Genomic DNA, 24,641 nt, shown 5'->3' on the forward strand with positions numbered 1-24,641 from the left:
GACTTCAAGTGATCCACCCACCTCACCCTCCCAAAGTGCTGGGATTACAGGCGTGAGCCCCACACTCAGCCATGCACTTTTAAAGCACATGCTACATGCCAGACACCATGCTAAGAGCTTCACATATGCTACTTCTAATTCTCACAAAATCCCTCTGAGGTAGGTGATACTGTCTGCCTTTTATAGGTGAGGAATCAAGGTAGAGGGTTTAGGTAACTTGGACAAAGTCACACAGCTGGCAAGTGGCAGGGCCAGGATTCAGATCTGCCTAAGCCCTTTCTGCTATGCAGAGCTGCACAGCATTGTAAAAGTTATCCTTGTCCATGGCTGTCTGGCACCAGAACTTCCAGAACCAAACCCCAAAGAGGAGCAGGTACCAGGAAAGTGGGGGAGCACTCGTGAGGGCAGTTGGCAGGAGAAAGTCTTTTGTCCGAGACATTTAGATCTGTATTTATTTACAGGAAACAGAATGGGAAGCCAGAAGAACTGCCAGAGCTAATGCTTCAGTAAATAACTCTGGATTGTGAGTTTCTATTTTTATTTTATTTATTTATTTATTTATTTATTTATTTATTTTGAGACAGTCTCGCTCTGTCATCTAGTCTGGAGTGCAGTGTTGCAATCTCGGCTCACTGTAGCCTTCGCCTCCTGGGTTCAAGCGATTCTCCTGCCTCAGCCTCCCGAGTAGCTGGGATTACAGGCGCCCACCACCACACCCAGCTAATTTTTGTATTTTTAGTAGAGACGGGGGTTTTGCCATGTTGGTCAGGCTGGTCTCGAACTCTTGACCTCGGGTGATCTGCTCGCCTCAGCCTCCCAAAGTGCTGGGATTACAGGCATGAGCCACTGAGCCTGGACTGGATTGTGAGGTTCTAACCACTCTGCCCAGTGGTCTGGGTCAGAGGTGGGGACTTAGAGACGTTACTTCTTCATGCAAATCCCTACATTGTTCACTATGAGGCATGAAAGCCAGCTACTACATTTCAAATGTTACCAGAGAGATGTAACAAGTTCATTTATTTACAAATTCATTTATTATTGTTCATGAGCCTCAGAGTGGAATTTTAAGGACATAGGACCTGAAAGAGCCAAGATTTGATGATGGAAAAAGCCTGGTGTGACAAGAGAATCACACTGGAGGCAAGACGATTCTGGAATGAAATGAGATGAAACCTGATTCAGAGAAAGAGCCCAAGTTGTTCTCAGTATAATTTTTAGAGGCTAGTTAGGGATTTTATTGGTTGATTTTTATATTCAATTTAATCCCCAGGGATGTATTTGGAAATAAAGCTCCTGAACACATCAAAACAGAAATTAATCCAGGCCATCCAAAAGTAAGTCAGTAGGTATTGCTAACATCTCTCAGGGTCAAGACTGAAGTGGACTTTCAAATCTTAAGATTTGCCCCTTTTCTACATCAGAGTTAAACTTTTTCAGGGAAGTGTAGTTGATTCATGATGGCATGAACAATTAGACACTTCCTCTTCCACCAATTTCTTACTTTATAGTTACTCTTATAACTTGCCTTTGGATGTCTCTTTTTTACGACAGACAATACAAGTTCATAAGGTTACAAAAATCAGTATATTTTACAGTAGTAAAAAATACTACTATCCTGAGATATACCTATTTGAATGTATATATCACTTGGATATTTGGATAAAATAAGTTAAAAAAAAAAAACCCCTTTCCTAGTCGTAAGATTCTCTGATTTTTCTGAAGTAAACAAGATTTACTATAAACGGAGTCCTCCTGAGTCCTGAGTTGGCTGTGACCTAATGCCTAGTTACTTGAGAAAGATATTTAACGTTAAGCAGCACTGCTTTTTCATTCATTCACCATTCCATCCTCTGGAGCCTATGCCCTGGATCAATTCATGTCTGTTTCTGAGAAATCTGAGTCTCCTGCTCTGGCAAACTGGCAAATCAAAGGGATTCAGTAATGAGGATCTTTTTTTTTTTTTTTTTTTTTTTTTTTTTTTTTTTTTGAGTTGGAGTCTCCCTCTGTCACCCAGGCAGGAGTGCAATGGCACCATCTTGGCTCACCACAACTTCTGCCTCCTGGGTTCAAGTGAGTCTCCTGCCTCAGCCTCCCGGGTAGCTGGGATTACAGGCGCCCGCCACCACGCCTGGCTAAATTTTATATTTTTAGTAGAGACAGAGTTTCACCATGTTGGCCAAGCTGGTCTCAAACTCCTGACCTCAAATGATCCGCCCACCTCGGCTTCCCAATGTGCTGGGATAACAGGACCACCGCGCCCGGCCAGTAATGAGGATCTACTTGTCTGAATTCTGTAATTCTGTGCCCTCATCTGCCTTTTAAGGATTTATTTATTTTCTTTTTTTTGACACAGAGTCTCGCTCTGTCGCCTGGGGTGGAGTGCAGTGGCATGATCTCGGCTCACTGCAACTTCCACCTTCCGGGTTCAAGCAATTCTCCTGCCTCAGCTTCCTGAGTAGCTAAGAGTACAGGTGCCCGCCACCACGCCCAGCTAATGTTTTGTATTTTTAGTAGAGATGGGGTTTCACCGTGTTAGCCAGGATGATCTCGATCTCCTGACCTGTGATCTTCCCGCCTTGGCCTCCCAAAGTGCTGGGATTACAGGTGTGAGCCACCGTGCCCAGCCTTTTTTTTTTTTTTTTTTTTGACACAGTCTCGCTCTGTCACCCAAGCTGAAGTGCAGTGGCATGATCTTGGCACACTGTAACCTCCATCTCATGGGTTCAAGCAATTCTCGTGCCTCAGCCACCCAGGTAGCTGGAATCACAGTTGCACATCACTATACCTGGCTAATTTTTGTATTTTTAGTAAAGACAAGGTTTCGCCATGTTGGCCAGGCTGGGCTCAAACTCCTGGCCTCAAGTGATCCGCGTGCCTTGGCCTCTCAAAGTACTGGGATTACAGGCATGAGCCACTGTGCCCAGCCTCAAATATTTTAAGATAACATTCTACAGTTAATTTTCTAAAATTTTACTGGTATAAGGATTACAACTGTTGTGTTCAGTCAGCCAAACAGCCCAAAAGAGTAGCCAATATTTATCTTCAATCTAACAGTCAGAAAACCAATCTTCCCAGAAATGTGTGTAATTCTTGACACACCAATAGAGGAACTGATCTTAGCTGGGGTAGGGGTTGGTAGTGGGGCAGGAGAGACAATGGAAAAGCTAAAACATCTCTGAGAATTTTTTTTAACTTTCATTTTAATTTCAAGGGTACATGTATAGGTTTGTTATATAGGTAAACTTGTGTCACAGGGGTTTGTTGTATAGATAATTTAGTCACCCAGGTATTAAGCCTAGTACATGTTAGTTATTTTTGCTGATCCTCTCCATCCTCCCACCCTCCACCCTCCGGTAAGCCCTAGTGTCCATCATTCCTCTCTATGTGTCCATGTGTTAAGAATGGTTTTTATCTTTGATACACTCAAGTTTGCTGGAATTAAAATGGGTTTGATTAAATAATTTTCAGTAAATTAAAAATATTACCAAGATAAGACAGACATTACATTTGCTTCCTTAAAAAAAATCAAGGTCTACTCAGGCTTGAATGCTCAGTTGTTTCTGTGATGAAGACAATTGTACTAAGAAGTACACTTCCAGAAAAATACTGCATGAAATATATTTTAGATACAAAATATTAAAAATTTAAAGAAAATGTTTACAGGCTATCTTGACCTCAGATACATACATAAACATATACATCCTATGTATAGTGGTTAAAACCTCACAATCCAGGCTGGGCATGGTGGCTCACACCTGTAATCCCAACACTTCGGGAGGCTGAGGCAGGCAGATCACTTGACGTCGGGAGTTCAAGACCAGCCTGGCCAACATGGCGAAATCCCGTCTCTACTAAAAGTCCAAAAATTAGCCAGGCATGGTGGTGCACACCTGTAATCCCACCTACTCAGGAGACTGAGGCATGAGAATTGTTTGAACTGGGGAGATGTGGTTGCAGTGAGCCAAGATTGCACCACTATATTCCAGTCTGGGCGAACCAGCAAGACTCTGTCTCAAAAAAAAACAAAAACAAAAACAGAAACACAACAATAAGAAAACAACCTGGTTAAAAAAGGGCCAAAGACCTTAACAGACACCTCACCAGAAAGATAGAAGCATATGAGAAGATGTTCCATAACAAATGTCATCAGGGAAATGTAAATTAAAACAGCAATGAGATACCCCCACACACCTATTAGGATGGCCAAAATCCACAACTGTGATAGCACCAAATGCTGATGACGATGTAGAGCAACAGGAATTCCCATTCATTGCTGATGAGGATGTGGAGCAACAGGAACTCTCATTCATTGCTGATGAGAATGCAGAATGGTATAGCCAACTTTGGAAGACAGTTTGGCACTTTCTTACAAAACAGCACATACTCTTACCATACAATCCAGCAATCATGTTCCTTGGTATCTACCCAAAGGAGTTGAAAGCTTATGTCTACATAAAAACCTGCACATAAATGTTTATAACAACTTTATTCATATTTGCTCAAACTTGGAAGCAACCAAGATGTCTTTCAAGAGGTGAATTAATAAACTGTGGTATATTCAGACAATGGAATATTATTCAGCATTAAAAAAATGATTTATCAAGCCATGAAAAGACATAAAGGAAATTTAATTGCACATTAATAAGTGAAGGAAGCCCATCCGAAAAGGCTACATACTGTATGATTCCAGTTATATGACATTCCAGAAAAGGCAAAACTATATAGACAATAAAAAGATTGGTGGTTGTCAGGAGCTAGGAGGGTGAGGGGGGATGACCAAGCAGAGCACAGAGGATTCCTAGGGGAATGAAACTACTCAGCACAATATTATAATGGTAAACACCTATCATTGTAAATTTGACCAAACTCATACAATATTCAACACTAAGGGTGAACCCTATATAAACTATGGACTTTGGGTGATAATGATGTATAAATATAGCTTCACCAGTTGTAACAAGTGTGTCATTCTTGTGGGTGATGTTGATAGTGGGGAGGCTATGTATGTGTGGGGGAAGGAGGTATATAGGAAATCTCTATACCTTCTGCTCAATTTTGCGAGAACCTGAAATTTCTCTTAAGAATAAAGTTTATGGCTGGGCACAGTGGCTCACACCTGTATTCCCAGCAGTTTGAGAGGCCAAGGCGGGTGGATCACCTGAGGTTAGGAGATCAAGACCAGCCTGGCTAACATGGCGAAACCCCATCTCTACTAGCAGAGGTTGCAGTGAGCCAAGATCATGTCACTGCACTCCAGCCTGGGCAACACAGCGAGACTCCATCTCTAAATAAATAAATAAATAAATAAAAGTTAATTTAAAAAAAAAGAAAAGAAAGCTCTTAAATCAATAACCTAACTTTTAACCTGAAGAAACTAGAAAAGAAGAGCAAACAAAACCCAAGTCAACCAGAATAATAAAGACTGAAGTGGGCTAGGTGCAGTGGCTCACACCTGTAATCCTAGCATTTTGGGAGGCTGAGGCAGGAGGATCACTTGAGTTCAGGAGTTCAAGACCAGCCTGGGTAACATAGTCAGAGCCCGTCTCTACAAAATTTTTTTAAAAAAGATTAGCCAGGTGTGGCCACCTGTAGTCCTAGCTACTTAGGTGGGAGGTGGGAGGATCACTTAAGCCCAACAGGTTGAGGCTGCAGTGAGCTGTGATCATGCCAGTGTACTCCAGCCTGGGCAACAAAGTGAAACTCTCTCTCCAAAAAAAAAAAAAAAAAAGATTGGAGTGGAGATAAGCAAAATAGAAAATAGAAAATAGAGAATTAATAAAAATAAGGGTTTTTTGAGTATCCATATTTATAGTAGTATTATTCACAATACCTAAAAGATTGAAGCAACTTTACTGTCTATTATTGGAAGAATGGATAAACAAAATGTGTTATATACATACAATAAAATATTATTTACCCTTAAAAAGAAATGCTGACACATGCTAAAATAAGTAAACCCTGACGACGTTGTGCTAAGTGAAGTAAGCCAGGCACAAAAGAACAATTATTGTTTGATTCCACTTATATGCAGCACCTAGAGTCATCAAATTCATAGAGATGGAAAGAAAGTAGAATGGTGGTTGCCAGGACCTAGGAGGAGGGGAAAAAGCGGATTTAGTACTTAATGGTACAAACTATCAGTTTTGTGAGATGAAAAAGTTCTGGAGATGTATCAGTAATGATGGTTGCACAAGAATGTGAATATACTTAATGCTACAGAACTGTACACATAAAAGTGGTTAAAATGGTAATTTTTATGTTACATATTTTTTACAACAATGAAAAAAGAACCAAACGGTTGTTTGAAACAATCAACAAAATTTGCAAACCTTTACCTAGACAGACCAGGAAAACAAGAGGAAAGACTAATATTATTAAAATTAGAAATGAAAGTGGGTACATTAGTACTGACTTTACAGAAGTAAAAAGGATCATAACAGAATATTATGAACTGTTGTACCCCAACAAATTAGATAAACTGCATGGAATTGACAAATGCCTAGAAACACATGAACAACCAAAACTGACTCGAGAAGAAACAGAAGATCTAAATAGAGCTATAATAAGTAAAAATACTAAATCAGCAATCAAAAAACCTCCAACAAGGCCAGGCACCATGGCTCATGCCTGTAATCTCAGCATTTTGAGAGGCTGAGGCAGGTGGATCACTTGAGGTCAGGAGTTCTAGACCAGCCTGGCCAGCATGGCAAAACCCCGTCTCTACTCAAAATACAAAAATTAGCTGGGTGTGGTGGCACACACCTGTAATCCCAGCTACTCAGGAGGCTGAGGCAGGAGAATCACTTGAACCCAGAAGGCAGAGGTTCCAGTGAGCCAAGATTGCACCACTGAACTCCAGCCTGGGTGACAGAGTGAGACTCCATCTCAAAACAAACAAACAAACAAACAAACAAACAAAAAAAACCCTCCAACAGAGAGCCTAGGACCAGATGACTTCATGGGCAAATTTTACCAAACATTTAATCCTCAAACTTTAAACCAAACATTAATCCTCAAATTCTTCCCAAAAAATAGAAGGAAAAAATACCTCCTACCTCATTCGATGAAGCCAATATTATCCTGACAAGGAAGCCAAAGACATCACAAGAAGGAAAAACTACAGAGTAATATTCCTTTTAAATATAGATGCAAATATCCTCAAAAAATATTAGCAAAGAGAATGCAGCACCATATTAAAAGGATTATACACCATGATGTACGAACAAGCAAGACTGATCTCAGGCATTCAAGAGTGGTTCAACAGACAAAAAAAAATCAATCAATGTAATATACACGATAATAATAGAGGGAAGGAGGGGAAAACCATCTCAGTTGACTCAGAAAAGGCATTTGACAAAATCCCATCACCCTTTTATAATAAGAACACTCAGCAAAGTAGGAATATATGGGAGCTTCCTCAATGAGCAATTGTGTAAGAAAAGAAAAAAAAGGGAGAATGGGTATCAGCTTCCTCTTTGGGCTGATGAAAATGGTCTAGAATTAAATAGTGCTGGTTGCTCAACATTGTTAATATAATAAAAAACACTGAATTGTACTCTTTAAAATGGTTAAAAAGGTGAATTTTATGTTACATAAAATGTATCTCAATAAACAAAGGCTTCCAGATAAGCATGCCTTGCTATTTCTCAGAAACTCATTCCACTGTTCAACTAACATTGCTATCATGAAAATTTTAGGTCAAACTGAAATCCTGAATGTTGCAACTTGAGTCCATTTCCTTCCTTCAGAAAATGTAGATGTATTTAATAGTATATTTTCTATGTATATTTCATATGTGTATATATGTGTGTATACACATATACCTATAGGGAAAGAGGGACAGACAAAAACAGAGAAACAAGGGCGTTCCAAGATGGCCGAATAGGAACAGCTCCGGTCTGCAGCTCTCAACATGATCGATGCAGAAGACGGGTGATTTCTGCATTTCCAACAGAGGTACCTGGTTCATCTCACTGGGACTGGTTGGACAGTAGGTGCAGCCCACACAGGACAAGCCAAAGCAGGGCAGGGCATCGCCTCACCCAGGAAGCGCAAGGGGTCGGGGGATTTTCCTTTCCTAGTCAAGGGAAGCCGTGACAGACTACCTGGAAAAATGGGGCACTGCTGCCCAAATACTGCACTTTAACATTCTTAAAGAAAATAATTTTCAACCCAGAATTTCTTATCCAGCCAAACTAAGCTTCATAAGTGAAGGAGAAATAAGATCCTTTACAGACAAGCAAATGATGAGAGATTTTGTCACCACCAGGCCTGCCTTACAAGAACTCCTGAAGGAAGCACTAAACATGGAAAGAAACAACCGGTACCAGCCACTGCAAAAACATGACAAATTATAAAGACCATCACTGCTATGAAGAAACTGCATCAATTAACAGGCAAAATAAACAGCAAACATCATAACGACAGGAAAAAATTCACACATCACAATATTAACTTTAAATATAATTGGGCTAAATGCCCCAATTAAAAGACACAGACTGGCAAATTGGGTAAAGAGTCAAGACCCATCAGTGTGCTGTATTCAGGAGACCCATCTCATGTGCAAAGACACACGTAGGCTCAAAATAAAGGGATGGGGGAAGATCTACCAAGCAAACGGAAAGCAAAAAAAGCAGGGGTTGCCATCCTACTCACTGATAAAACAGACTTTAAACCAACAAAGATCAAAAGAGACAAAGAAGGCCATGACATAATGGTAAAGGAATCAATTCAACAAGAAGAGATAACTATCCTAAATATATATGCACCCAATACAGGAGTGCCCAGATTCATAAAACAAGTCTGTAGAGACCTACAAAGAGACTTAGACTCCCACACAATAATAAGGGGAGAGTTTAACACCCCATGGTCAATATTAGATAGATCAACAAGAAAGAAGGTTAACAAGGATATCCAGGACCTGAACTCAGCTCTGCAACAAGCAGACCTAATAGACAACTACAGAACTCTCCATCCCAAATCAACATAATATACATTCTTCTCAGCACCACATCGCACTTATTCTAAAATTGACCACATAATTGGAAGTAAAGCACTCCTCAGCAAATGTAAAACAACAGAAATCACAACAAACTGTCTCTCAGACCACAGTGCAATCAAATTAGAACTCAGGATTAACAAACTCACTCAAAACTGCACAACTACATGGAAACTGAACAACTTGCTCCTGAATGACTACTGGGTAAATAATGAACTGAAGGCAGAAATAAACATGTTCTTTGAAGCCAACGAGAACAAAGACACAACGCACCACAATCTGGGACACATTTAAAGCAGGGTGTAGAAGGAAACTTACAGCACTAAATGCCCCAAGAGTAAGCAGGAAAGATCTAAAATCGACACCCTAACATCACAATTAAAAGAACCAGAGAAGCAAGAGCAAATTCAAAAGCTAGCAGAAGGCAAGAAATAACTAAGATCAGAACAGAACTGAAAGAGATAGAGACACAAAAAACCCTTCAAAAAAAAACAATGAATCCAGGAGTTTTTTTTTTTTTTTAAAGATCAACAGAATTGACACCGCTAGCAAGACTAATAAAGAAGAGAGAAGCATCAAATAGACTCAATAAAAAATGATAAAGGGGATATCACCACCAATCCCACAGAAATACAAACTACCATCAGAGAACACTATAAACACCTCTACGCAAATAAACTAGAAAATCTAGAAGAAATGGATAAATTCCTGGACACATACACCCTCCCAAGACTAAACCAGGAAGAAATTGAATCTCTGAATAGACCAATAACAGGATCTGAAATTGAGGCAATAATTAATAGTCTAACAACCAAAAAAAGACCAGGACCAGATGGATTCACAGCCGAATTCTACCAGAAGTACAAACAGGAGGTGGCACCATTCCTTCTGAAACTATTCTAATCAACAGAAAAAGAGGGAATCCTCCCTAACTCATTTTATGAGGCCAACATCATCCTGATACCAAAGCCTGGCAGAGACACAACAAAAAAAGAGAATTTTAGGCCAATATCCCTGATGAATATTGATGCAAAAATCCTCAATAAAATACTGGCAAACCGAATCCAGCAGCACATCAAAAAGCTTATCCACCACAATCAAGTTGGCTTCATCCCTGGAATGCAAGGCTGGTTCAACATACGCAAATCAATAAACGTAATCTATCACATAAAGAGAACCAATGACAAAAACCACACAATTATCTCAACAGATACAGAAAAGGCCTTCGACAAAATTCAACAGCCCTTCATGCTAAAAACTCTCAATAAACTAGGTATTGATGGAACGTATCTCAAAACAATAAGAGCTATTTATGACAAACCCACAGCAAATATCATACTGAATGGGCAAAATTTGGAAGCATTCCCTTTGAAAACCGGCACAAGGCAAGGATGTCCTCTCTCACCTCTCCTATTCAACATAGTATTCGAAGTTCTGGCCAGGGAAATCAGGCAAGAGAAAGAAATAAAGGGTATTCAGTTAGGAAAAGAGGAAGTCAAATTGTCCCTGTTTGCAGATGACATGATTGTACATTTAGAAAACCCCATCATCTCAGCCCAAAACCTCCTTAAGGTGATAAGCAACTTCAGCAAAGTCTCAGGATACAAAATCAATGTGCAAAAATCACAAGAATTCCTATACACCATTAACAGACAAACAGAGAGCCAGATTATGAGTGAATTCCCATTCACAATTGCTGCAAAGAGAATAAAATACCTAGGAATACAACTTACAAGGGATGTGAAGGACCTCTTCAAGGAGAACTACAAACCACTGCTCAACACAATAAAAGAGGACACAAACAAATGGAAGAACATTCCATGCTCATTGATAGGAAGAATCAATATCATGAAAATGGCCATACTGCCCAGGGTAATTTATAGATTCAATGCCATCCCCATCAAGCTACCAATGACTTTCTTCACAGAATTGGAAAAAACTACTTTAAAGTTTATATAGAATGAAAAAAGATCCTGCATTGCCAAGACAATCCTAAGCAAAAAGAACAAAGCTGGAGGCATCGCACTACCTGACTTCAAACTATACTACAAGGCCGCAGTAACCAAAACAGCATGGTACCGGTACCAAAACAGATATATAGACCAATGGAACAGAACAGAGGCCTCAGAAATAACACCACATATCTACAACCATCTGATCTTTGACAAACGTGACGAAAACAAGAAATGGGGAAAGGATTCCCTATTTAATAAATAATGCTGGGAAAATTGGCTAGCCATATGCAGAAAGCTGAAACTGGATCCCTTCCTTACACCTTATACAAAAATTAATTCAAGATGGATTCAAGACTTAAATGTTAGACCTAAAACCATAAAAATCCTAGAAGAAAACCTAGACAATATCATTCAGGACATAGGTATTGGCAAGGACTTCGTGACTAAAACACCAAAAGCAATGGCAACAAAAGCCAAAATTGACAAATGGGATCTAATTAAACTAAAGAGCTTCTGCAAGGGAAAAAAAACTGCCATCAGAGTGAATAGGCAACCTACAGAATGGCAGAAAATTTTTGCAATCTACCCATCTGACAAAGGGCTAATATCCAGAATCTACAAAGAACTCAAACAAATTTACAAGAAAAAAAACAAACAAACCCATCAAAAAGTGGGCAAAGGATATGAACAGACACTTCTTAAAAGAAGATATCTATGCAGCCAACAGACACATGAAAAAAAGCTCATCATCACTGGTCATCAGAGAAATGCAAATCAAAACCACAATGAGATACCATCTCACGCCAGTTAGAATGGCAATCATTAAAATGTCAGGAAACAACAGATGCTGGAGAGGATGTGGAGAAACAGGAATGCTTTTACATTGTTGGTGGGAGTGTAAATTAGTTCAACCATTGTGGAAGACAGTGTGGCGATTCCTCAAGGATCTAGAACTAGAATTACCATTTGACCCAGCAATCCCATTACTGGGTATATACCCAAAGGATTATAAACCATGCTACTATAAAGACACATGCACACATATGTTTACTGTGGCACTATTCACAATAGCAAAGACTTGGAACCAACCCAAATGCCCATCAATGATAGACTGGATTAAGAAAAATGTGGCACATATACACCATGGAATACTATGCAGCCATAAAAAGGATGAGTGCATGTCCTTTGCAGGGACATGGATAAAGCTGGAAACCATCATTCTCAGCAAACTGTCACAAGGACAGAAAACCAAACACCGCATGTTCTCATTCATAGGTGGGAATTGAACAATGAGATCACTTGAACACAGGGCGGGGAACATCACACACTGGGGTCTGTTGGGGGTGGTGGACTGGGGGAGGGATAGCATTAGGAGAAATACCTAATATAAATGATGAGTTGATAGGTGCAGCAAACCAACATGATACATGTATACCTATGTAACAAACCTGCATGTTGTGCACATGTACCCTAGAACTTAAAGTATAATAATAATAATAATAATAATAATAATAATAAACAGAGACAGAGAGAACAAATTTGGGTGGCTAACACCTTAAGGTTTATAATTATTTTATTAACTTTTTATTACTACAAACATAATGAATTGGTTAAAAATGGCAGACTAAGCACATGTTCAGCTTCTCTCACCTGCCCAAAGTCCAAGAATGGATTTTTTTTCAAAAATGTATAACATGCGTGAAGACAAAGCAAGAATGGCCTTGGTGGATCAGAAACAAACAGTTCCTAAAAATCCAAAGGCAGATGTGACCAGACAGAATGAGGAACATGCAGGACACAGCTGCTGTAAAGGTGAAAACAGCATTATATCCACATACAGGATGTATCCCAGAAATTAAAAGACGTATTAACATTATTTTCATGAAAAATATGAAAAAGGAGACATGAACAAGACTCCTGCATATCCCTGCTACTTTTCAACATTGCAAAAAATGTCCTAAGCAATGTAATAAAATGAGAAAAAGAGAAAAGATATAAGAATAGGCATGAATGAAAATAAAACTGTCAACATTCCCAGATATGACAGTCTACCTAGAAAATTCAAGAGAATCAATTGACTATTAAAACCAAGAAGAGAGCTTAATACATGGTCAGATACAATAACATCATATAAAAAACTACAGCTTTGTGTAGCACCAGCAATAATCAATCAGAATTATTCCATTTTGCATAATTTCTTTTTTTCACTAAAAAATGTACAGACACAGTTGAAACTCCTTGTGCACTTCTTCCCCATTCCATTAAATTCTCTCTATTTGCACAACCACTGTCTTGCGTTTGGAGTTTTTCTTTCTCATGCATGCTTTTTATATGTCACTATATGTGTGTGTACTTAAAAATCTATAGTAATATATATTGTTTGAAATTATTTCAAAATAAAAGGTAAAAATATACATAATTTTGCAAATTGAGAAGTTATATACAAATGGTATTAGATTTTATATATAATATATAGCTCTCTCATGCAACTTCATTTTACCCTTTAATATCTTTAGACTTATCCAACTGGTATTTGTACATGTATATGACATTCTATCTGGAGTCAATATGAAAGTATACATTTTTGAAACATATTGTTTATTTCATTTCCAGAAATACTTATACGATAGATAGAAAATGCATCTCAAAGGATATATAGGTTAAAGGATATATAGGTTAAAGACAAATATCACAATGGAAGTACAAAGCAGTCAGTCTGGAAAAAATTGGAAATAATCTCAATGTCCATCAAATAGAAGAAGGTTAAATAATGTATGTTACATCTATAACATAGAAAATAATTTTACAGTATGTAAAAATAATTTAGTGGATTTATATGCACTGACATGGAAAGATTTTCAGGACATAAAAGAAAATATAAAACAATATGACTCATGTTGTAAAGTTGTGTATTTTTAATCACATATATAGAAATGTATTTTAGAAAAACAGAAAACTAATAACATTGGATGCCTTTGAGTAAGTGAATAGGTTTGAGGGAAGTGAAAAAAGATGGTTTTAATGTCTATTGTTAGTTTTTTAAAAATAAGAATATGTTTTATATTTTTTAGTAGAAAAAATTGATGATCCATAGAAATACAAATACTAGACCCCAAAAGAGTAGTCAAGAATAGACCAAGAACTGGCCGGGCACAGTGGCTTATGCCTGTAATCCCAGCACTTTGGGAGGCCGAGGCAGGTGGATCACTTGAGGTCAGGAGTTTGAGACCAGCCTGGCCAACATGGTGAAACCCTGTCTCTACTAAAAATACCAAAAAATTAGCCAGGCATGGTGGCGCATGCCTGTAGTCCCAGCTACTCGGCAGGCTGAGGCACGAAAATCATTTGAACCCAGGAGCCGGAGGTTACAGTGAGCCAAGATCACACCACTGCACTCCAGCCTGGGAGACAGAGTGAGACTCCATCTCAAAGAAAAAAAGAATAGACAAAGAACCAACTCCCAGGGCACGCAATACAGTTAAGAGCTGTACTATATTATACACTTATTAAATGGTTATAATTGGTATCCTTATGACCTAAAACTGTCACTGAAGTTTCCTTTTTAATCTATGCTTTTCTGTATATTTGTTTAATTGAAATACAGGAAAGCAAGACAAATAGTTGTAATGAGCATACTTACTGACAGATCTGAAAGTTTTGGGTCAGAGAAGACAACCACGAAAATTCAAACGCAGCACATTTAAACGCCACCTTTGCAAAGTAGACACTATATATTTATCTGGAATCACATTTTTCACTGAGGAAAAATCAATCTAAAAAGAATAAACAAAATGCATTAAGAAATGAGAAAGTCCCCAAAAACAATTGCAACAAAAACAATAATAGACAAATGTGACCTAATTAAACTAAAGAGCTTCTGTACAGCAAAAGAAACTATCAATAGCGAGGACAGACAACCTACAGAATGAGAGAGATATTTGCAAACTATGCAACCAACAAAGGCCTAATATCCAGAATCTATAGGAAACTTAAATCAACAAGCAAAAACAACCCCATAAAAATAGGCGAAGAACATGAACAGACACTTCTCAAAAGAAGAAATACAAGTGGCCAAGAAACAGATGAGAAAATGCTCCACATCATTATCAGATAAATGCAAATTGAAACCACAATGAGGTCGGGCACGGTGGCTCGTGCCTGTAATCCCAGCACCGTGGGAGGCCAAAGCGGGCGGATCACTTGAGACTGCGGGTTCAAGACCAGCCTAGCCAACATGGCAAAACCCCGTCTCTACTAGAAATACAAAAATTAGCCAGGCGTGGTGACACACGCCTGTAGACCCAGCTACTTGGGAGGCTGAGGCATGTGAATTGCCTGAACCTGAGAGGTGGAGGTCGCAGTGAGCTGAGATTGTGCCACTGCACTCCAGCCTAGGTGACAGAGCAAAACTCCATCTCAAAAAAAAAAAAAAAAAAAAATAGATAGAGCTAAGGAAATTTGGGGGCAAAAGGTACTCCATAACTCCACACAATTTTGTGACTATATATATATATATATATATATATATATATTTTTTTTTTTTTTTTTTTTTTTTTTTTTCCAGACTGAGTCTCTCTCTGTTGTCCAGGCTGCAGTGCAGTGGCACAATCTTGGCTCACTGCAACCTCTGCCTCCTGGGTTCAAGAGATTCTCCTGCCTCAGCCTCCCAAGTAGCTGGAATTACAGGCACCTGCCACCACACCCGGCTAATTTTTGTATTTTTAGTAGAGACGGGGTTTCACCATTTTGGCCAGGCTGGTCTCAAACTCCTGACCTCAAATGATCCACCTGCTTCAGCTTCCCAAAGTGCTGGGATTACAGGCATGAGCCACCATGCCTGGCCACTTTTGTGATTATAAATGTAATCCAACCTTTGCCTTAACAATTCTACTTCTAAGAATTTATCCTGCCGATGTAATCATACATGTATACAATGCAACACTGAGAAACAGGATATTCACCACAGGATTTTATTAATGAAAGACAGGAAACAACCTAAATGTCTTTCGATAGGAGACAGATTAAATAAATTGAGTGACTTCCATACAACAAACCACTGGACAAAAGCTGAATTCAGGGCAAAAAAGCACAACTCAGAAAGAGAAAATCTAAAGCAATAGAGTCCAAGTGTGCTGCTCTCTGATTGGCTGATTCAATTCAGGGACAAAATGCACAGTATCTAGAGGACTTACTGGACCCGAACCCTTCATGAACATTACTCATTAATGCCAAGCGTTTTATGAGAGTTGGGACTCAGGGCTCAAAGTTGTATCATTGTAAAAGAACCTTAAGAGGAGAAATTCTATGCTGCTAGTTAGGGGAAAGGCAAATGGCAGACCTGGCATTCTCTTATAAATAGTTGATAATTAAGAGCACACACTTTGTAGTCAGACAAATCAGAATTTGAATCCCATCCTAGCCATTTAACCATGTTGGCTATGACTTAACTAAGGCTTAGTTTTTTTTCATCTGTAAAATGGGAAAAACAACAGTGCCTAACTCAGGAGGCTGCAGAGACAAACTAAGAAAATGCAAATAAAGTACTTAGTGTAGCATCTGGCATATAAGAAAGCATTCAGTAAATATTAGCTACTATTATTACTTCAAAAATACATGACAAAGCACACAAAATATGGAGTACATACATTTTAAAAAGCATGGAATAGGACTAAAATACACAACACATAAATCATATTAGACATTCTTAGTGTGTCTGCATGCATGCAGAAACACATACACTCTGGCAATTTCTAATATGAACTCCTAGGGTGGCACTTATGTACTATTTTTGCCACAGTACTATTTTTTAACCTGAAACATGTTTGTGTTTCTCATTCCAAAGAGACATTGGGGAGAGGGCTCAGCCAACAATAAAAAATAAGCAAATAAGCATACGTCCCCCAACAACTTCTCTTATCTGTTTCTTGTAAGATACTTTAATATCAACAAACGTGGTCATTTATGCCATCAACCAATGTTCAGTGGCAACATTTTCCCTGTTGTCTAAAGTCCAGTCAATAGCTGACTTCACGACCCCTCCTTATTGCTAATGATTGAAGGACTGATGATATCACGTGCTCAGACTGACCTATGAATAGGGGGACTGGTGCCATTTTGTAGAAGCTCTAAAACTTAACTCAAAGAAATTAAAAGGAGTTGAGAAGGTTTCAGGGGCTCTAGCTTCATAAGTTAACTCAACATCTTTACGTCGCATCTGGACACCATCCCATTCTTGGTTGCACTACTCTCACTGTGCAACAATGGCAAGAAGAGAACTGATTTCATCTTACCAAACCTATCTTAGCTAACAAATTAGGTGTTCCTGTCTTAATTTTATTTTTGGTTTAACGCAGTGATTCTCGAACTTTAGCCTGCATCAGAATCATCTAGGTGGGTTGTTAAAACAGATTACTCTTTACTACCCTAAGAGTTTCTGACTCAGTAGGTCTGGGATGGGGCCTAAGAATTTGCATTCCCAACAAGGTATTGGGTGTTACTGATACTACTGGTTCCAGGACCACACTTTGCGAACCACTGGCTTAAAGTAATAAATCTCTAAATTATGTTACAGATATTTCGGGATGTTGCTTTTTCCTTTGGAAAACCTACAAAGAAGAAAAAAATGAATCCAAATGGTCTGGAGGAGAAAGAATATATACAATATTTAGATAAGGTATTTAGAAATGTCTTGCAGAAGCTGGCAGGAGTTAGAAAAAGCCAACACTTCTGCCCAGAGACCTCACTGGATAAAGACCAAGAGCATTACAAGCACATGGCAGTGAGGAACGAAGCCAGGGTAGGAAGTTACACTGCTTTATGTTCAGCAAATTTCTCTTTCCACAATTGTATGTTGCTCCATCCTCCTATTTCTGCTTTTATTTGTGAGTGTTCACATGTGGCACAATTATAATCAGCATTTTTAGCACAAACAATAACTTTATTCAGAAGGCAATGAGAAATTGCCTGTTCACAGGAAATTGGATGTTCACAAATGTAAACTTTTAGCTGACAATATTAGCAATATTATTTATCAATCAGCCCTGGCCACTCCAAAAACCTCTGCTCTTGTCAATTTTGCATACCATCACCCAGGTACACTAAGGTCATCCTTGTAATCCTGTTTTGTTTTTTGTTTTTTTTTGAGATGGAGTCTCACTCTGTCACCAAGCTGGAGTGCAGTGGTGTGATCTTGGCTCATTGCAACCTCCACCTCCCGGGTTCAAGCGATTCTCCTGCCTCAGCCTCCCGAGTAGCTGGGACTACAGGCGCACGCTACCATGCCCAGCTAATTTTTGTATTTTTAGTAGAGATGGCGTTGGCCAGGATGGTCTTGATCTCTTGATCTTGTGATCTGCCTGCCTCGGCCTCCCAGAGTGCTTGGATTATAGTTGTGAGCCACTGCACCCAGCCAATCCTCTCTCTCTCTTTTTTTTTTTTTTTTTTTGAATGATACAGAGTCTTGCTCTGTTGCCTAGGCTGGAGTGCAGTGCCACGGTCTCAGCTCACTGCAACCTCCACGTCCCAGGCTCAAGCAATTCTCCTGCCTCAGCCTCCTGAGTAACTGGGATTACAGGCACCTGCCACCATGCCCAGCTAATTTTTGTATTTTTAGTAGAGACAGGGTTTCACCATGTTGGCCAGGCTGGTCTCAAACTCCTGACCTCAGGTGATCTGCCCACCTTGACCTTCCAAAGTGCTGGGATTACAGGCATGAGCCACTGTGCCCAGCATAATCCTCTCTTTTTAGTGGAATTAACTCTTCCAAAAATTATGAGTTATGAAAAGGCCATTGCACACCTCACACCCTGAACATCTTTCCCATGGTCATGGACTTAACATATAGTCTATGCTCATGAAAAGGAAGTAGGGACACTGTAATAAAACCAGAATGGAGTACAAACTATCCAATAAAATGGAGCTTTGTTTCAATCCAAAAATGATACTCATTTATATCTACCATTTACATTTAAAAATACTAATGATGTATCTCTTAAAATAGCATTATTATCTTTTTTATCTCTTCCCCCAGGCTTGTGCCTGGACAAAAGAAAACCAAATTCACTTGCTGCTGGTGACCACAGAGCATGGAAGAAGGTGTCCCCACAACAGCTGGCTTCACAGCAGTCCATTCTCCTTTAAGAACTAGTGTAAAGACATAGTTCAGTTAGTATCTACTTACAGCATTCCACAGTGAGTTTAGTTGTGTCATCAACATCCAGGCATGATTAACTTGACCACATATTATCACATCTTTTAAACTGAGGTAGAAGAAAATCTAAACACAAAGAAAAATACACAACTTTGAAAAATGTGAACTTTGATGTAACTTGTCCACTTACCTTTTGTCTGTGTGTGTGCATGTGCGTGCACACACACACGCATTAGTAATAATAAGGTAATCCATACTTTGCAAATAGCAAGAGTTTAAGTGCTAGAATTTTATCTGAAGATAGGAGTTTTATCTAAAGTACTGGAACTTACCTGCTGACTCCTTTTATATAATGTAATCCTTTTAATTGATAGTTGCAGAAGGATGGTGAGAAAGATAAGCATATTTGTTTTATTTTTTGAATGAAGATAGAATTCTGCTAAAAAACTAATGATTTCCATAAATAGTCGTTGGTACATAGAAGGCAATCAATACTGTCTGCTGAACTAAACTACATTCCTTCTAAAGATATAGGATTCCTCAGAGAAGAAAAAAAAAGGATTTCTGGGAAAGAGCAATAAACACATTTTGGCTTCTACTTCTGGAAATGTGGTAGACCAAAAAATCAGGAAATCCTGCTGGTACAAAACATCAGTAAATGCTAAAAGAAACATTTTTTAAAAACATAATTCAGTTGTCAAGAAAGTAAAACAAATATGCAAGGACCCAATCCTTATAAACCCAGACTGATAATAAGGTGCTTCATGCTATAGTTGCTTGGGAGGGAGGAACAATAAAGATGGTTGCTGCTTTTCATAATAAAATGGGTTCAGATTTTACTGGCCATGCAGAGACATAAGAAAGTCACCAGGCCTGTACAAAGCTGGTACAGTCATGCTCTGCATAATGATATTTCAGTCAATGATGGGATGCATGTATGACAGTGGTCCCATAAGATTATAATGGAGCTGAAAAATTTCTATTGTCTAGTGACATCATAGCCATTGTAATATCATAGCACAATTACTTAATTTTTAAATAAATTTAGTGTAACCTAAGTGTACACTGTTTATAAAGTGTAGTACTCTATCTGTAGTTGTGTACAGTAATATCCTAGGCCTTCACATTCACTCAACACTCACTCACTGACTCATTCAGAGCAACTTCTAGTCCTCCATTGATAAGTGCCCTATATAGGTGTGCCAATTTTAATTTTTTTACCATATTTTTACTGTACATTTTCTATGTTTAAATATATACTTATCATTGTGCTACAATTACCTACAATATTTAGTACAGTAACATGCTGTACAGGCCTGTAGTCTAGGAGTAATAGGCTATACCATACAACCCAAGTGTGTACTGGATTATACCATCTAGGTTTGTGTAGTACTCTATGATGTTCACACAATGACAAAAATCACCTAATGACACACTTCTCAAAAGGTATCCCCATCATTAAGCAATGCGTGACTGTAATTGAAACTGAGTCAGAAAAAAAAAAGAAAAGAGAGAGAGAGAGAGAGAGAAATCCAGGATTATGAAACAGAAAGAAATCACACCTGTAATCCCAGCACTTTGGGAGGTCGAGGCAGGTGGATTGCTTGAGGTCAGGAGTTCAAGACCAGCCTGGCCAACATGGTGAAACCCTGTCTCTACTAAAAATACAAAAATTATTGCACACATCTGTAATCCCAGCTACTCGGGAGGCTGAGGCAGGAGAACTGCTTGAACCCAGGAGGTGGAGGTTGCAGTGAGCTGAGATTGCACCACTGCACTCCAGCCTGGGCAATAGAGCGAGACTCTGTCCAAAAAGGGGAAGGGAAAGGAAAGGGAGGAGAGGTGAGGGGAGGGGAGGGGAGGGAAAAGAAAAGAAAGGAAAAGAAAAGAAAAGAAAAGAAAAAAGAAAAGAAAAGAAAAGAAATCAACCATATTGGCAAAAGAAAAACTAAGGTATCTAGCCTGGTATCAAAAAGATCTCTCGCCAGGCACAGTGGCTCACACCTATAATTCCAGCACTTTAGGAGGCTGAGGTGGGAGGCTTGCTTGAGCCCAGGAGTTCAAGACTAGCCTGGGCAACATAGTGAAACCCCATTTCAACTAAACATTTAAAAATTAGTCATGTATGGTGGTGCACACCTATAGTCCTAGCTACTCTAGAGGCTGAGACGGGAGAATTGTTTGAGCCTGGGAGGCTGCGGCTGCAGTAAGCCATGGTCATGCGACTGCACTCCAGCCTGGGCAACAGAGTAAGACTCTGTCTCAAAAAATAAAATAAAATAAAATCTCTCAAAGAATTTGTAACCATATTGACCATTTTTGGTTTGTGTTAAACAGAAATAATAATAAATTCATTTTTTTAAAAAAAATGAATGAAAAGAAAAAAAGAGTTTGTAACCAAAGGCCAGCGATTATGTGTGTTGGGATTTAAATTTTCTCATGCCTGGGATCCAATTTGAATTTGTTACCTTTGTAGCTGGATTTGATATATTAATGTGCAAAGAGGTTCCACTGGTAATAACTCTGGGACATTTGGCAGAAATAAATATCATTCTCTCTAAAGAGACAGACACAGTCAAGCCAGGCCTTACAGGATACCCATGGATTAAGCCCTCCAAAAACAAGCTCCCAATCAAAAACTGCAAAACACACAAGGAAAAGAAAGTCCAACAAGATTTAAAAGAAACCTTTAAAGTGATGAAGACATAAAAAGAAAAATAAAACTCTTGAGACAAATGTTGTCAAAACAGGACTGGGAAGATGTGTAAAAGAACCAAATAAAATCATGAAAATTAAAAATATAATTATTGAAATTTAAAACTCAGTGGGTGAGTTAAATAGCAGATGCGACTCAGCTAAGAAGAGAATCAACAAATGAATATGTACCTGAAGAAATTACACAGGATAAAATGTAGAGAAATAAAGAGACGAAAAATATAAAGGATGCTAAGAGACACATTACATAACATGAAAAGGTCCAACACACATCTTTACAGAATTTCCAGGAGGGAATAAAGAGAATAAAATCAAAGCAAAATTTAAAAATACCACAGACTAAAATGTTTTAGAACTGATGAAAGGCAACACTTTTCAGATTCAAAAAGCACAGGAAGTTCCAAGCAGGAAAATGAAAATATATCAATGGCATTATAAGTGAAACTGCAAAAGGCCAAAGCACAGGAAAATTTTTCAGGCAATTGGACACAGATTACGTACAAAAGACTGTCACGTGGACAGAACAACATAAGGTGGAAGTCAGCAGAAACTATCAATCTGAGATACCATATGCAAGTAAATTACAACTCAAAAATGAGTATTAAGACATTTTTGGCTGAGTGCAGTGGCTCACATCTGTAATCCCAGCACTTTGGGAGGCTGAGGCAGGCAGATCACCTAAGGTTGGGAGTTTGAGACCAGCCTGACCAAGATGAAGAAACCCCCTCTCTACTAAAAATACAAAATTAGCCAGGCGTGGTGGCACATGCCTGTAATCCCAGCTACTTGTGGGAGGCTGAGGCAGGAGAATCGCTTGAACCCGGGAGGCGGAGGTGGCGGTGAGCCGAGATCGTGCCATTGCACTCCAGCCTAGGCAATAAGAGCGAAACTCCGTCTCAAAAAAAAAAAAAAGACATTTTTTGCCAGGCATGGTAGTACACCTGTAGTCCCAGCTACTTGAGAGGCTGAGGCAAGATTACCTGAGCCCAAGAATTGAAGGCCAGCCTGGGTAACATAGCGAGACTCTATCTCTAAAAAATTTAAGGCCAGGCACAGTGGCTCATGCCCGTAATCTCAGCACTTTGGAAAGCCAAGGTGGGCGGATCACCTGAGGTCAGAAGTTCGAGACCAGCCTGGCCAACATGGCAAAACCCCATCTCTACTAAAAATACTAAAATTAGCTGGGTGTGGTGGCATGCACCTGTAATCCCAGCTACTTGGGAGGCTAAGGCAGGAAAATCGCTTGAACCAGGGAGGCGGAGGTTGCAGTGAGCCAAGATCATGCCACTGCATTCCAGCCTGGGAGACAGAGTGAGAGTCCATCTCAAAAAAAAAAAAAATTTAAAGACACTTTGAGACATAGACTGAGAGTTTGCTTCCAATGGACCCTTCACAAAGGAACTTCTAAAGAACACTGAAATCAGAAGAAAGGCATGAAATGCAAATAATAACAATGGGCAAAAAATCTAATAAGTATATGGGTAAAGCCATTAACTTTATAAAACAGTATCATGATGACAAACGTGGGGGTAGAACAATAAGATGGAACAAGAACACTAGATAATAATCAAAAACACTAGATAATATCAAAAACACTAGATAATAATAAACACCAGAGAGAGTAATCAAGAGTTAGTGTTCTAAATTTCAATTATTATTCAAGAAGAAAGTATAAATATTAATTTACTTTAGGCCTTATTAATAAATGTACACATTAAAAATATTTGAGTAACCAGTAAAATAGTAGAAATAGAATGGTTATCTTCTACAACATGTTAAAAATATTTAAGAGTAACCAGTAAAATCATAGAAATAGAATGCATATCATCTAAAACATGAAAGTAGAAAAAAGGGGGTAGATTTAAATACTCAATAAATAGTACACTACTTGGTAATGGGTGCACTAAAATCTGGCTTCACCACTATACCATTCATCAATGTAACCAAAAACCACATCTATCCCAGAAGCTATTGAAATTACTTTAAATGTTTTTATTTTTTAAAAATTCAATAAAGTCAGGAAAGGGGAAAAATAAAACATATAAAAAGATAATAAATAATAAATAAAAAGATAATAAATAGTATAAAATGAAATTAGAAAAATGAACCCAAGTATATCAATAATCATAATAAATTTAACAAAATGTATTGGTTAGAAGACAAAAATTTTTTATTCCTAAAAATGCTTTTTGCTTTAATGTTTTTCCCCCAATATTAATGTAGCTATCTATTTTCTTTTCTTAGTTTTATTTTTAATTGACAAATAATAATTAAAATGCATTTATGGGTAAAATGTGATGTTTTGATTTATGTTTATAATGTGGAATGATTAAATCAGGTTAATAATTAAGAAATCACCACCTCACATAATTATCATTTTTGTGCGTGAAGAAAACATTTAAAATCTACACTTTCAGGCACGGAAAGACAAATTCTCCATGATTTCACTTCTATGTGAAATTTTAAAATGTTGGACTTACGGAAGTAACGAGTAAAATGATGGTTATCAGCCTTCCTTTCATTTGTGTTCATTTTGTTTTTGAAAGATTCTCCCCAAGGCCCGAAAGCTTGAAGGAATGAGTAACTCCTCTCTTCTCGGGCCCAGTCCCAAGGCACAAGGCCACTTGTACCAGCAGCGTGAGTCAGCAAGATAGCAGAAGCAGGAAGAGAACCGGCCAGAAGACACCTACCCTGGCCGGAAGACACGTACCCCTGAAGATCGAGAAACAGGCCATCTGGGTACCACATAGCAGTTACATCAGACTGGGACAATTCCTGTTTACAGAAGACTATAAAACCCTGCCCCCTACTCATTTGGTGCTGA

General features: G+C 38.6%; 1 protein-coding gene across 1 annotated transcript in view; it reads right to left on the bottom strand.

The window, feature by feature from the left end:
- The window catches only part of FBXL13 (F-box and leucine rich repeat protein 13), a 260,413-nt gene that overhangs the window by 135,116 nt on the left and 100,656 nt on the right, over positions 1-24,641 (bottom strand). Inside the window, 2 exon segments of the mRNA XM_019030762.4 lie at positions 14,594-14,726; positions 19,133-19,228. Of these exon segments, the coding sequence (XP_018886307.2) occupies positions 14,594-14,726; positions 19,133-19,228 (229 nt within the window).

This window comes from Gorilla gorilla, chromosome 6 (genome assembly GCF_029281585.2).
Source record: "Gorilla gorilla gorilla isolate KB3781 chromosome 6, NHGRI_mGorGor1-v2.1_pri, whole genome shotgun sequence".
Classification (NCBI taxonomy): domain Eukaryota; kingdom Metazoa; phylum Chordata; class Mammalia; order Primates; family Hominidae; genus Gorilla; species Gorilla gorilla.